The 16,029-nt window shown below is 41.2% G+C and overlaps 1 protein-coding gene across 1 annotated transcript in view; it reads left to right on the top strand.

Annotated features, from left to right (window-relative positions):
* LOC138473213 (protein-arginine deiminase type-3-like) overlaps positions 1–16,029 on the top strand; it is a 211,800-nt gene that overhangs the window by 103,771 nt on the left and 92,000 nt on the right. The window contains exon 2 of the mRNA XM_069611781.1: positions 14,505–14,883. Coding sequence (XP_069467882.1) covers positions 14,505–14,883 — 379 coding nt within the window. The remainder of the gene's footprint in view (positions 1–14,504; positions 14,884–16,029) is intronic.

Raw genomic sequence — 16,029 nt, forward strand, 5'->3', positions numbered from 1 at the left:
GAGCTATTAATGATAAGGAGTTCCTTTTCCTCACTATTAAGGGAACTAGGACTCCCCTTATTTATGTACTTCCTAAGATACATAAGGACTTACACAATCCGCCGGGACGTCCTATTGTTTCATTGTGTGGCTCCATATTAGAACCCATTGGCCAATTTCTAGACTATTTTCTGAAGCCATTGGCGGCTTCCACTGAAACATACCTTGCTGACACCACTGATGCCATTAAGCACCTTGAGGGTTTTCCTTTTAACCCTGATTTTGACATACTTATGACTTTAGATGTGGAGTCATTATATTCCAATATACCACAAATGGAATCTTTAAAAGTAATGAAGGATTTTCTGGATTTACGGTCAGGTATTCAATTAGTTCCAACTGAAATATTAATAGATATGCTTGAGGTAGCTCTCTCACGCAACTATTTTCGCTTCAAGTCTTCTTACTATTTACAAGTGGAAGGAACGGCGATGGGGGCAGCTTTTGCCCCTAACTACGCCACACTCTTTATGTGGAACTTTGAAAGTAGGTCTATTTTGTCAGACACTAATCCCTTTAGAGATGCCATCAAATTGTATAAACGTTACATCGATGATATAATTATAATCTGGGACAAAACAAAGGCAGATCACCTTTCATTTCTTCCATGGCTTAATGCTATGGATATGAATTTTAAATTTACTATGTCAGCCAATAGTACTTCTTTGCCATTCTTGGACTTGTTAATCAAGAATTCTGAGGGCCATATTATCGTTGATTTGTATCGAAAAGAAACTGACCGGAATACTATTTTAAGATTCGATAGTTTCCATCCTGAATCGTTGCGTAAGAGCATTCCCTATAGTCAGTTTCTTAGGGCTAGACGTAATTGTACTAAAGTTGAAGACTATAAGACCCAGGCGAACATTATCGAAGACAGATTGCAGCAGCGAGGTTACCCTAAATATTTACTTCGACAATCTCGAAAAAGAGCTAGATTTCAACATCGTGATATTCTCCTTGAGAAACACTCTCGGGAAGATATCACTATGGAGCGGCTAGTTTGTGCCATGACTTTCAATACTTTCCACCATAAGATTAAACAAAGTATTATGAAGCATTGGCATCTGCTCCAACCAAATAATCCAGAACTTGCAAAACCTATTTTTGCATTCAAGAAAGGTAAGAACCTTAAAAGTTGGCTTACTAAAGCTGACAGGTCTAGTATTGGACCTAAATTGAACACGGTGACAGGACTGTGGGGCGTCAAGCCCATCCAAGGTCACTTTCCATGCGGTTTCTGTAACCAATGTGCTTCTTCTATCACCGGAACTTCTGTAGTGATTAATGGAAAGAATTGGAATCTTAATCATCACACTACGTGTAACACTAAAAACATTATTTACGTAATATTTTGCCCCTGCGCTCAAACGTATATTGGCAGAACATCTAGGCCTATTAAAACCAGAATTGGCGAACACAAATCTAAAATTCGAAATAAAATCGTGTCTGCCCCGTTAGTTTCTCATTTTCTTGAAAATAACCATGACCCGAATAGTTTGAAATGGTGCGTGTTGGAAAAAGTCTATGGTACTGACGTTAATAACACAGCAGCTCGCTTGGCGCAAAGGGAACAATGGTGGATGTACAACACCACTAGCTATGAAACAGGACTTAATCGCCAAGAAGAATGGCTCCATTGTATACCCTAAAAATAAAAATAAAAAGATTTTTTTCGAGCATTCTATTTTAGTAAGGGTAACTTTTACGGATGTACATCCGTTGGCTTGAATCCTTTTGTATCCTCTGATTACGCTCTGTAGTCAGACTATTACACTTTTGACATATATATTCAATATTCTTTTTGGTGATATTATTTGTGTGATTTATCACACAAAATAATTTGTGTTCCTTGATTTATATATTGAGTGGCAGTAAGATTTTTCTTCAAATATAAATTTGCTTGGCTCGCCTCTGCACTGTACGCTTCTGTGCTTTTTCGCATCCCGTTTCTTGAGTAGTCATTTTTGATCACTGTTTAGTACTCATGGGACCAAGGTTTCCCATAGGTAGCCCTGTTGGTGTTTTCTTGTCCTTTTTCGCGCATGTGACACTTGCAGGTATGCATTCGTTTGTTTTACCTTTGCAAGGTGAATTTAGTCCCTTTTTAGTATCGACGGGACATAGGGCTCATATACATAGTCCCATTTCTATTTTCATTCTCGCGTGTATTTATAAACACAGCCGCGGATCTAACATCTGATGGCGTGCCTTTACTTCGGTTGTTTCTGAAACGATTCAGGAGGCTGTGTGAGGTGAGGACTTCGTCACTAATATACGGGTTAGAAGTGCGTCCACGTGAGGTTGGCAGTTGCGATGATAGTATCTTTTAGCCTCTCTCTGCGGCGGGCTCATGTAGGCTTCCACAGTTTAAAATGTTGTGAATGTCCAGGACAACTACAGTTTGTTAATCTGTAGAAATTTTTACATCTGCTGGATAATATAGGCATACGTCGACAGCATTTTTGTGTGAATTTGTTTCGATTATTTGGTGACTAATTATTTCATTTGTAAACATGGATCTGGCTGTGCAAGTGGCTTTTGTCTTATCAAAGCAGCTATCCATCTTTTCCGTAAACATCACTTTTAACATTCTAATTCTTAGAGGTTCGGGGCTACCTACCTGATAGAATCTTTTTAATTTTGATGTTTTCGGTTTCAACTTAAAATGCACTTGTATTATGTGCATGTAATCATTTGCAAGCCAAGTTGCTTGCACTACTAAAATGTAATTATCTATGTCTTTCCTTTAGGGTTTTTAACCCAAGGTTTGCACCATTTGGACTTTTCTTTTGGCACGACCTAACATCGTCCAAGGCCCTTATGTTTGGAATGTTTCCAGTTCTATCTACAATTTAGTCCATTGGTGACATGACCAGATTCTGAAACATTCAATACTTTAAGGTTAGTAACAGAAGGAAATTTAGTGATCTATTCCCTGTGGAGACAGGGGATACTGTGTGTTAGTATTTGAAGTTTGAGATAATCTTGTGATATCTCACAAGCTTCATATTTTCGTCTCTCTAGATGTAAATTCATTTTCATCTTCAGTCCTGTTTGGGTGGCGGATTCGAAACAAGTATAATTTTCGGCACCATATGTGGACTAACTTAGGTGAATATATATCTCCAGGTTTTCTTTTAATGGCTAGAGGTGGCGAGTATTAGGAGGCTCTTTCATTTCATTTTTTACTCTAACATATGTTTTTGTGTTTTTTCTTATTTGTTTGTTTTAATGTGTTTTACCAAGGGTTAATGCTTCTAACAGACTTCAAGATCTACAATCAAGTCTTTTGAATTGTCTAAAGTTTCACCTGTGAGAACTACTGTGTTATTGTCAAAAGTTTTTTTTTTTTTTTTTTTTGTTATAGCTGAATAGAATCAACTTTTCAAAATTACATGATAATTCCATAAGATCCCAATACATGGTTAGCATACACTTAAGGACATATAGTAAAAGAAAGCTGAACAACAACAGATACCACAGTTTACTAAATGATACAATTACTTCAGCACAAGTTACCTTATTAAAAACAATCTCAAAGGATAGAAAACCACATCAACTCATGTGCATTCAACCAATTATTAGTATGACTGTTCATAGAAAAAGTTCATAAGGTAATATATGTTCCAGAAAGTGCACCAGTGCCTTTATAACCGAAAATCTGATACTGTTGATTAAAACATTCCATATCTCCAAATCGTCCCGTTGCATGTGCACATTTAACAGATTCGTAAAGTGTTTTGCCCGTATGTCTTCCAAAGCGTGGCATGCAACTATCACGTGTTGTAAAGTCTCTTTAACACTGTGATGATTACAAAACCGACAAAAGTTTAATTCAGGAAGAATAGTCTTCCGTCTCACCAACACTTCTCTCGTAGGCCACAAGTTCATTCTCAAACGCAAGAACTTTGACCGAATTTTCGCAGAGGGACATTTTAGTAGATAACTTGGCACTTGACCCAAGCATTTAATACCAAAGATTTTAGAATTAAAATCTTTGTATTGTCTGCAGCGTTCGTAGTTCTGAATCCACTCCCATTGATAATATTTTGTTTTAGCACGAATTGGGTTCTCCATCAGCAGCTGTAATGATATATCAGCTTCAGACATAGCATTTAATACAAAGCCACGCCATTGACTAGGAAAGGCCAAACCGGAGGAGGTCAAGTAGCCAGCAATCGTACTCATTATATTGTTCTCACCACCACCAAGAATGCATTTCCGAAAAAAAGAACACAGTCTCCATTTGACCCTGCTAGATAATGGATTGAGCCCTAGTTCAAAACGCAGCATAGGCAAAGGTAAGCAGTTTGGCAAATTTAAAACCCTTCTCCAAAATGTGGCCTCAAGTTTATCCCAAGTTTGGTCATTAGAATACAGCTTGGATTCTACACCATATAACAAGATGGGGATGACTTTTTGCTCATAATACATAAACAAATGCCTCAATGTAAATTTCCCGTACTTATAGACGAGTATTTTCGCCTGTGACAGCAGCGTTGATAGTTTTGACTGTAACACAGTCAAGTGTCTGTTGTCGATGATGGTATTTTGCATGTATAGACCCAGATATTTGTATTCTGACACAATTTCTATTGGTTGTTGTTGTAAATACCACACTATGTTTAGGCTCTTAGCTTTCCCTCTTGACTTGCAGACTAGAATCTGAGATTTTTCCAAGTTGACTAGAAGTTGATTCTCCTTAGAATAGTTAGACAATGCAGACAGCAAGTTCTGGAGACCTCTAGGAGTTTGCGATATTAAAACAAGGTCATCCGCATAAAGCAACCATGGTATGCGCTGACCACCAAGTTCAGGAGCATCCGATAAAGTATGCACGAAATAACTCCCCATATCCAATATGAACAGATTGAATAATATCGATGCTAAACTGCACCCCTGTTTGAGTCCCACAAACGTTGAAAAGGAAGAGGATAGAAGACCTTCAAAAGAGAGCCTAACACACATGGACGTGTCCGTGTGTAGTTGAATGATAATTGACAAAAGAGAGGAAGGGCAACCAAAAACTTTTAACTTATAAAATAATAAGTTTCTGTTAATGGAATCAAAAGCTGAGCGAAAATCAATGAACGCAAAATATAAAGGTTGCTTCCTGAGTGCATATTTCGACTTCAACATGTTTAATGTGATCATGTTAGGAAGTGTGCCAAGTCCGCTTACAAAACCTGATTGGAAGGGATCTCTCTTAAGGCATTTTTTTGTCCAGTTTTTCAGCTCACGCAAAATCAGCTGAGAAAAGATCTTACCCGGGACATCCAAAAGAGAGATCGGTCTGTAACTTATTGTCAAAAGTTTAGCATTAGTATGTTCCAGGCTTCTATTTGCATTATATAGTGCGCCCTGAAGAAGACGACTACTGGCTCACTTAATTGAGCCAGATAGGTTGATTTCGCCGAAACTGTAATGACATTTGAAGACCATGTATGTACAGTAGGCACTTAGCACTTTTTTGCACTTAGCACTTTATTCCATTGGCAGCAATTTTCTTTTCAACAGCATCTTTATTATTCGAATGAAATTCAAAAATATGAGACAGTGATGCTTTACCTTGATTAGGCACTCATCACTCTTTTGCACTTAGCACTTTATTCCATTGGCAGCAATTTTCTTTTCAACAGCATCTTTATTATTCGAATGAAATTCAAAAATATGAGACAGTGATGCTTTACCTTGATTAATACTGGGTCATGAATTGTGGTAATTAAATTGCGATTGAATGGTTTAATGTATTAGATTTGACAAGTATTTTATACTAACATTAATTCATCTATTTTATTGTTGTTATGTTGTTTATATATTACGCAATTTTATAATGTTTTGTGATGATTATTAAAATATGAAAATATGAATCTGTTATGATTGGGCCCCTTTTCTTTTCCACCTCTATTCCTATAATTGGGTACTTAAATTAATATAGTACTCTTCCATGTGAAGTCTCCCCCTTTGGGTTTTTTTTTGTCATATTGTTTCTCCCCAGTTCCATGGTTTAGGGGATACCCATCTTGTGTGGGGAATCCGGATGGGAGCCTGAAGAGAACGAAGGAGGCAGGGGAAAAGAACGACTGCTGCAGAGCAGGAAGAATATACTCATTTAACAATCAAATGTTGCAACGTGAGCAAGGCTCATCAAGGTGAGGCCTCTAACCAGGTGGAGAGATCGGCAGCTCAATCTTTTTTTTAGATTTAACATTTCCAATATCCTTAACAATAGAGCCTTAATACCATATACAAGTCTAGGGATAAGTTTTCCTTCATAGAATTTCACCAAAGGGATAGGGATAACAGAGTATTTTCCAATTTTCAAATCCACACGACCCAATTCATTTACCATGGCTACTGCATGTGATTTAAGGCCATCTTTTATTCTCGACTTGTGGGGTTTATACAGGATCTGAAAAGTATATAACATTATCCACCCCTGTCCTCTCTTCTTCAGGGTACACTGCATAGTTTTAATTTCTTTAGAATATATTGCCAAGGAGTTGGTTCGAGCATAATTCTCAAAGGCATTTAATAAATACGGCAGACCATGTTCAGTACAATCAAATATCAAGAAGTCGTGAGCATAACTTAGCAGTGGTACCTTTAAATCTGACAGTCTAGGAGAGCGAAAGGCCACAGGAATCAAATACTCTCCTATATCTGACATGTACAGATTAGAAAGGCAGGGAACCAGAATACAACCCTGTCTAACCCCCCTTTTCATCTGTATTCTACAGGAGAGCAACCAATCCTGGTTTAATTGTACTTGCATTACTGATTGCTCATACAGGCCAATTAATAATCTCAGTAGGCTTGACGGAATTCCCCATCCCTGTAGTTTTTTCCAGAGCAACTCCCTGTTTACTCGGTCAAAGGCAGTAGAGAGATTGATCATTGCTAAATAAATGGAATCATAACTTCTTGACCAAGTAAGAGATTGGACACATTTTAACAAGAAGCCATTTACAGATGTTCCTAAAAAAGTTTGAAACCCTGATTGCCATTTTTGCAGTCGCCCAATATCGGAAGCCCAAGCCTCAATATGACCCAACAGCAAGATTGCAAAAACCTTGCTGTCGGCATCAAGGATGGTGATCGACCTGTTGTTCTTTGGGTCTGATATTGAGCCCTTTTTATAAATTGGCACGACATGGGCAATCTGCCAGGATGAGGAAATGCTCTACTTTCCACCAGATCCTTAAACAGATAAATTAGAATGGAGGGCCATGCTACACGGTTACTCCTAAGCAATAGGTTAGATAATTTATTATGACCCGGGGCCTGTGATGCACTAATCTTACTCAAAATTTCAAAAATAGCCTCCTGATCGACAACAACTTTCCAATCAGCCCTTATTATTCTGAACTCAAATAGTTTTTCATTATCACCCTGCAACATTTTTTCAAAATAATTGACCCAATCACATTCTAAAACAGCAATAATCTGAACAGTCTCTTGCGATTAAGTGGTGTAATTAATCAATTTCCAAAACACTAGAGAATGTTTACTTCCCAAAACCTGCATGTTCTCACTATCATTCTGCAGTATTAGGGCTCTTCTCCCCTGACCCAATTTTGGTAAGTGAGTTGTAGCTACTTTCTAGCTTTAACCCATAGGACATTATGTCAATTTCCCACAGCCTTTAAAGCTTTATTTTCCGCTCTCAATTTATGTTTACGGACGTCAAATCTATGCAGATGTTTAGCCTACTGTCCATGGGACATCGTACGCAGAGAACACAGAGTCTGTGATAATAAATGGTCAACAAATGGATTGAAAGTACCAACATTAAATATGTTAAACTTCCAATCCCTGGAGGTTCCCCTTAACCACTCATCAAACTCATTGTTCACCATTTGAATACGGTTACCTGCCAGATTCATTCTGATGGCACATGGACCACTAGCAGATTCATTTCTCCACTTTATATTGATTTCAGTTGTCAGCATGCAATGATCGCTTAAGCCCCAGGTGCTAATGTTCTTCCATAATGAAGAAACAATTCAATTTGTTGGGTGAGTTGCTGTTTTGATGGAATGTTCTTACATAAGGAATGACACCTCAAATAATAATAACCCACTAAGGCTGTTGGGAGAGATGACATTATCAGGGCACTGTACGTATAACAATATTTACTTACATTTAGGCTATAGACAAAGGGTATTATCAGAGGAAGGTTCTTTTGCTAACTATTATTCCAATAGGGAGAGCCACAATGGGATTATTTATTTATTGAAAGAATGCTTTCAGAGTCTCTCCTTCGCTGGGGGATATTTATGGGAGGTATAACGATAGGCGTCGCGTTTGTACAATCTGGTTTTCAGGGTATAATTGGGTCTAATTATGTATCGTGCCTTTGTGATAAATCATCTATTTGTTGGCATATGAAGCCGGCAATCACTGTATGCAGGGGATGAGAAACGTTTAGATATTGCTTCATATGTTTTTAGTTAAGAGATATAGGATCACAGTTCCTAGGTTTGTTGTGGACATTATGTTTGAGTAAATATTTCTGTAAGCAGGGGGGACTCATATTTATTTAACACATGGTATTTCAATAAAAACATTTACAAAGAGTCATACTATGTTCAGGGCAATCCAGCAATTGGGCTCCTTACTTAAGCATTGTGTATAATACAGGAATATATCCAACAGGAACAGAATGAAATTACACAAGTGGCATTGCATAAGGTACAGTCTGGCACCAATACAAAAATATCACCTATAGTAAAGGATCTATTCACTGAAGTGTTAAGCGGCTTCACTTCAACACTACAGCTAAGTCAATGCCTAGTCTGGGATGCTGAGGGAAACCCTTATTGATGTATTTTTAGATCCAGTTCATGTACTCTGGATGACAACCCTTATATAACACCCCTCTCTTAGAATCCCCCTGACCCCTCTGAGCCAAGAAGTAGGTCTGTTGTGCAAATTTAAAAGGTTTATTTGAGAAAAATAACAACATATATCTATCACACTTTTATAATAAATTAATATTGGATATCACACTTAAAATATGACCGTGATCAACAATGGATAATGTTCTACTGGTAAACTGATTTGGTTACTTAGAAGTAGTATAGAGGATGAGGTAGCTGAAATGCTTTATGGTGTCAAGGAAATGCAAGGTGGAATAAATGCAGTACAGAAGATAAACTGATATGGTTTCACAAGAGATAATATGTTCACTTTTCCCCTGGTGGCAATTCACCCCCCCCCTATATGCAATCCAAGGAGATGGAAGTAAAACACACAATCTTCAGGAATACAATCTAATACAATACGGAATTTGGTTCCCCCCCCAGCAAGCTTAGACAACAGGTATGCTTTTTAAAACACGGGCAAGAGTGCTTTGTAATGTGGTGGCAAGGAAGTGAAAAATGCTTTTAATTCCCTATAGGAGGTTCAGGGTGAGTGGTGGACACTTTAAATCAGTTCAGGTCAGCCCTAACAATGGTTCAGGGATGGTTATTAGGTTGCAAACGAATTTTAGCAGTTCAGGCAAAGCAGCTATCTTTTTACAGATGACGAAATCAGGCCAAATCGCAAATCGCAGTAAATTTTGTGAGTGCGTAAAATGCGATTGCGGTAAAAGTATAAGGAGTAGGAAGTCGGTTCTAGGCTTGTTGGAAAGCTTAGATTTCAGAGGAAAGTTAAATCTCGTTCCTAGGACAAACGGTTCCAGAGATACCGACGATTTAATAAAGGTAGATTTTCGGATTTAAAGTAAAACTCAAAATGACAGGTGACAGTTTGCAGCTTTAGAATGACAGATGACAGCTCGCAGCTTTAGAATGACAGATGACAGGATTTCTAGGAGGCAGTTCTACTTAGGTTAAAATAGTTTGGATTAGATTATTTTAACTAAGAGATTGGTTTTGCACAGTGAGTACTCACACTACATTTTTGAAATAAGCCGTCTGGTCAGGTTGGACGGGACTTCCGGCGGGTGGTTCTGAAGTCCCGGCTATCTGGGTCAGTGTAACGCTCACCTGATTCCCGTAGAGGCGCCGGTCTTGACTGGGCGTATACCGTATCTTCAAAGGTGATGTGTAACACACGGCTGGCTCTTTGGGCTGGACCTCTGTGCACTGTATGTTTGACTCGAAGGGTAAGATGTCTGCAGATAGAAAATATGGGATTAAGGAACTGGGTTATTGAATGTCTCTCTCTTCTTCCCTTTCTCTTCTCCTGTAGAACCCCAAAGGTTAACGCTCTCACCTTAGGTAAGTGAACGCCGTGCTCTCCATCTGCCTCGGGGCAGGGTGCTGTAACCAGTTTCTTCACTGGATAAGGGGAGCAGGCCTCTTGACTTCAGAGGACTGCTGTCCGTCGTTTACTGCACGAACGGTAAGTTTCGAGTAATTCTAATGTCTTTAAAGTCTTTAGTAATGATGTTTCTTGTTTTGCAGGGTTCCGGCGATGGCGGATGACGGGCTGAAGTGAGTTGAAGATGGAGCCCGTGTGATGAATAGAAGCGCCTGGAAGCACGTAAGTAAGCGCTTGTTGCCTGCTTCACGATGCGCTCTAACTGTCTTTTTATTTTGCAGGTACAAGTTCGGAGCGGCTGCAGGGTGCCGGAATACCCACTGGGTTAGATGTGGAAAGGAGTAATGGCACGTGAGTATTAAAGTTCCCCAATGTCTTTAAACGCACCTTGTTTTGTCTTTCAGATGCGGGATGCAGCGCCGAAGGCCTCCGGAGCGTGCGAAGAGTTGGTAAGCTTTTGTCTTTCAGATGCCGGAATGCAGTGTGAAGACCTCCGGAGCGCACGAAGAGTAGGTAAGCCTTTGTCTTTCAGATGCCGTAATGCAGCGCGAGGCGTTGGTGACAGCCGATGGACCAGGTAAGTGAAGAGCTGTCACTGAAGACCGTAATGCTAACCTGTTCTTTCTTGTCTTTATAGGTGTTGCTGAAGACTGGATTCAGGATGGTAAGCCTTTTTCCTTAGGCCCAGGATCAGATGCAGAAGACACGATGAGCGTTCTGCTGCAGAGGATGCAGAATAACGCAAAGCAAGATTCATCCATCGGGTGTGGTTTAAATAGCCTCCTGTAGTGCTTAGGTGTCTCCTTCCACAGCCACGCCTAGGTAAGAAAAGAGTTCCTGCTTTCCAGAAGAGTTCCAGTGTTCTGAATCTAGGGAGTGGCTCCTGCCCCACCCAACAGGAAAAGTAGTTCCAAACAGAAGAGGATCAGAGGCTCAACTGGCAGGCAAGTAAGCAGCATGGTCTGCTGCAGGTAAGTCCACCCAAGCATTATGAGCCCAGCGCTTCCAGCGCTGGGACTGGGCATATTTATGAGCCTGGTGCCACTGGCGCCAGGACTGGGTCCAAAAGGTCCCAATTGGGACTGGTTGGCACTCGGAACCTGGGTTATGGATCTGCTTCCAAGGGAGTTGGGAAAACCCTGACCTTTTGGAAGCAGAGATCATGACAGTCAGCTCTGCTCTCTGGGTCTGTCAAGCACCGGTTCTGGTCTCTCTGGATCTCTGGTCTCTCTGGATCGCTGGTCTCTCTGGATCTCTGTCTCTGGAGGTTGATGGATTTGAAGTCTGGAGTCTCCCGGCAAAGCGTCCCGCAAGAAAGTGGAAAGTGAATGTCCTACCTGGGTTTCAGTGGCCCTTTTTATGTGTTTTGAAAATGTGTGTGTGCCTGGGCCTAGCTAAGCCTGCCCCTCTCTACTTGTCATTGGCCCAATTCTCCCCTCTCCCATGATTGGGGGAATTGGGTTGTGAGTCAGAGTGATGAGGTCTGTTTATGGGTCAGAGGATCCTCCCCTGGTCAATTTGCCCACAAATCTATATTTGATTCAAATACATATTTCCCAGATACACAAGTGGTTGACATTACATGTACACATTATACATTCCTTATGATCCATGCTTGTCCGCCTCTGATCTTCCTGGGGGCTTGCATTAAAAAATGACAACATTTTGCGCTTTTTGGTCGGTTTACCAATATCGGACATTTACCAAAAATTACACAAATGTGCGCAAGGAGTATGGACATTAATTGATGAAGTGTCAGATTTTTAACATGCAGACATTTGGAGTAAGACCCTATTTTCCGCTAGCAACCCCCTATAATACACCACAGGGTCCTAACGCCTCTTAAAACGTGCACAGAAAAATCCCAAGAATAATGATATTATTTATATAATTTTGACCAGTCCGCACTATGAGTTATCTATCTTTTTAAAATTATGCCCTGGTCAAAAAGGGGTGTGGCTTCCCACATCACATGGTGGAATAACTGGTTTATCCACTTCCCCCAAGCTCAGCTGCTAGCAGAGGCACTGCCCCTTCCAGTTTCTCCCAAGAGGAAGCCACTTTACGGCCCCCCCAATATAACATTTGCCTGAGCCAAAGAAGGCCCATTGTTCAGTTCCCTGTAGTCCCCAGGGGCAACTCCCCTTTCAATCAACAGGGCCATGTGATCTCCTTTTGGTGGGGCCAGCAGGATGCAGCCAGGCCTGGGAAGAGTTGTTGAGCCAGTTCAACTCCTGTCGGGGGTAGTTGTCAGGCAGAATTCAGCCAAATGTCACTTTAGTTCCCAGTTTTCTACATTCAAATCCAACTTACATGCAGCTATTTTTTACATATACATTAAATAATTACTTCCTTCAAGTAATTTCAGAATATAGTTTTACATTGTATCCACCTCTTAGCAAGTCTTTCCTTGGCCTGGTTTCGGTTCATTTGTTCAGTTTTACACAAAAGTCTGGTGGTTTTAAAATGCCGGCTTTCTGATAGTGGTGAGCACCGGTACTGCATCCATTTTTGAGTTGTCTTGAATTTGACAGGAGATTTTTGCTATTATTTTGATAGGCATCCTTACATTAGAGTGTTTATGTGGAACCCCCCCCACAAGAAGGTTGTATCTTTGGAGTGGTCTTGTGCCAACTGCGCAGTTCTCCTGGATTCTGGCGTGAATGTGGGCGGCGATAGCTCATCCCCACATCCACCCAGTCTATTGATTTAGTTTGTTCTGGGATAGAATAATGGGCGGTGACAGCTCGTCCCCACATCTACCCAGTCTATTGATTCAACATGGGTCAAAACCCTTCACAGAAGACAGGCTGAGGCTGGCCGGAGTGTTACACATTGTGGGAGGTGGTTGCTATGGGCTCGCAATCGGTTGTGTGGTACTCTTCTCTACGCGACTCCTGAGAATCCTTCTCAAGATGACTTCCGTTCTGAAGGAAGCGGTCTAGACTCTTCACGTTTCTCCGAGACATTCCGGCCTGCTCACATGATCCTTTATCAAACACGGAAGCCGGCAACTCCTCGCGTCACTTCTGTTTCTACAGACGCTCCGTGAGTTCGCCTCTAGGGATTTCAATATCTCAGCCTCTACTATTTGACTTTTTGACTAACCCTGTAACCTTTTTGTCTCTCAAGCTCTCATCTCCAGACTCTCGCTCCCATTCCGGTTTCGCTATCTCTCGGGATTTCTCATCGAGCCCAGATATCCATCGGCGTCACGATTACGCCAACCCTGATTTCATCCTTGCTGAAACACCCGATAGCTGTAAGTGCCATAAAATCAGAATTCCGTTCCGTCTCTCCAGATTCAGATTCTGACCCAAGTATTATTTCTTTTAGAGCTCTCATCTCCCGATCTCTTATCCTTCGAAGCCCTAAATCAATCATCCTCTCCTTCACTCCGCTGGTGAGAACCCTTTTACTGTGCCATTTAATTTCTACTTCCCATTCCCTTCTTTACGCAACTACTCTGACCATTTTCTTTTGTTCATCCAGACGAAGCCTTCCTGCCCAGCTTCCACAGCCACTCATAGAAGACATTCATCAACCATCCGGATCCACAACACTTACAGATTCTACCAGGGTTTTCTTCCCCATCGAGGGTTTCCCTGGCGACCCTGTTCTCTCCCCTGGTTAATCCCACTCCGGGTCAGAGAGGACAGGGCTGTCCTAGGGTAGCTTTCACGGCTGCACTTGGTTGTTCTCTGGCGGTCTACTCGATCTGTCAAGGTGAGATTATTCACATTTTGTTAATTATTGCGGGAAACAGTATTGAAATTACAGTCATAATTCCATTAAATAACAGTAAGCGGCGCCCAAAAATATTGACAGACGAAGACCATTATGGAACAACAAATGCAGCAATTAATGGCCGCTATGCAGGCCATGTCTTTAGAGGTACAATCACTTAAGCAAGACAATGTACAATTACGACAACAAGTTGCTAGAGCATTTTCTGATACTCCCCCGTCCACATTACACCCGATAATGTATGATGGCGACCCTTACAAACTCAAAGAATTTCTTGATAGCTGTACGGTCCAGTTTACACTTAAACCTCGTTTTTTCCCAACGGACAAAGATAAGGTGGGGTTTGTGATTTCTCACTTATCTGGGCCCGCATTGGCATGGGCCACGCCCTTGGTTACCTCAAACAATGTAATCCTTGATTCTTATACTGCTTTCTCTAACAGTCTAAAATCCATGTTTGGGAGGAAGGAAATCACTGTATCCTCTCAGGAAAGACTCCTTGACCTAAAACAGAGCGGAAAGGACCTATTAGGGTATATCACCCTATTTAAGCAGTTATCTTCTGAATTAGGATGGCCGGATGAGGGTCTTCTTACTCTTTTTCGTAGGGGATTAACAGACGAGCTGAAAGACGAGATTTCTAAAGTTCCTCGCCCAGCCAACCTAGCAGACATGATAACGCTAACCATGCAAATTGAGTACCGGTTGAAGGAACGATCCTATGAACGGAAAAAGAGCAAGAGTACCCGATCCTTTAGTGAATATTATCCGACAGGAAATAAACCACACGTCCAAAATGAAGAGCCCATGCAGATTGGAGCTGTGAGGGGACCACTATCCGCTTCTGAAAGAGAAAGAAGAAAGACCGGTGGACTGTGCATGTATTGTGGTTCTTCACTACATGTTTTGAAGGATTGTCACTTGGTTCCTCCACGACGTACCCCAAATCCTAAATCGGGAAACTTCAAAGCCCTACCTCAAGGGGAAGAACGGTAGTGGCTCCAAATCCTATTTCCCCATATCGAATGGAAATGTCGCTTGACACAGCTACTTGCCAAACCATGGTGGTGGTATCTCTATCCATGATTCTTTCAGAACAAGTGTTAGCGGGTATACCAGCCTTGATTGACTGTGGAGCCGCAGGCAATTTCCTGGACAATGATTGGGCCACGAAACACGCGATACAACTTGTTTCCAAATCCATCATTACTCCCATCCAAGGAGTGGATGGAAGTCCATTGAGCTCTGGCCCGATCCAGGAACAGACCGAACCGATTACTTGTATGGTTGCCAATCATAAAGAAACTTTGGTTTTTGACCTTATTAAAGCTGCTCACTTCCCTGTTATCTTGAGTCTCCCATGGTTACGACTCCATAACCCTTATATTAACTGGTCAGCGGGTACTTTATTCCTAGGGTCTGAGTTCTGTGTAAATCATTGTTTGTTCCAGGAGTCAGTGGGTGTTCACATTCCGACTGAAGTGTCAAACCTTCCAACCGGGCCCACCATAAACCAACTAGAGATCATCCCTCTGTGTCATCGAAAGTTTCAGTCAGTTTTTGAGAATCCCATATTTCCCACTCTACCTCCTCATAGGAGGGACGATTGTCATATCAACCTTCTTCCAGAACAACCCATTCCCTTTGGCAGAATGTATGTTTTGTCCCAAAAAGAAAAGGCAGTCCTAAAAGATATCTTCAGGCCAATTTACGCAATGGTCTAATCTCTGAGTCAATCTCCCCAGCGGGCGCTTCTCTTTTTTTTATTCCCAAAAAAGATTCTGAGGAACTCCGCCCCTGCATCGACTACAGAGGTCTCAACAAGATTACTATTCCTGATAAGTACCCCATGCTTTTAATATCTGACATTATAGAGGCAGTCCGGGGGGCTTCTGTTTACACTAAACTCGATCTCAGAGGAGCCTACCACCTCATCAGAATAGCTCCTGGGGACGAATGGAAAACAGC

This window comes from Ambystoma mexicanum, chromosome 8, assembly GCF_040938575.1.
Source record: "Ambystoma mexicanum isolate Mex_15411 chromosome 8, UKY_AmexF1_1, whole genome shotgun sequence".
Lineage (NCBI taxonomy): Eukaryota > Metazoa > Chordata > Amphibia > Caudata > Ambystomatidae > Ambystoma > Ambystoma mexicanum.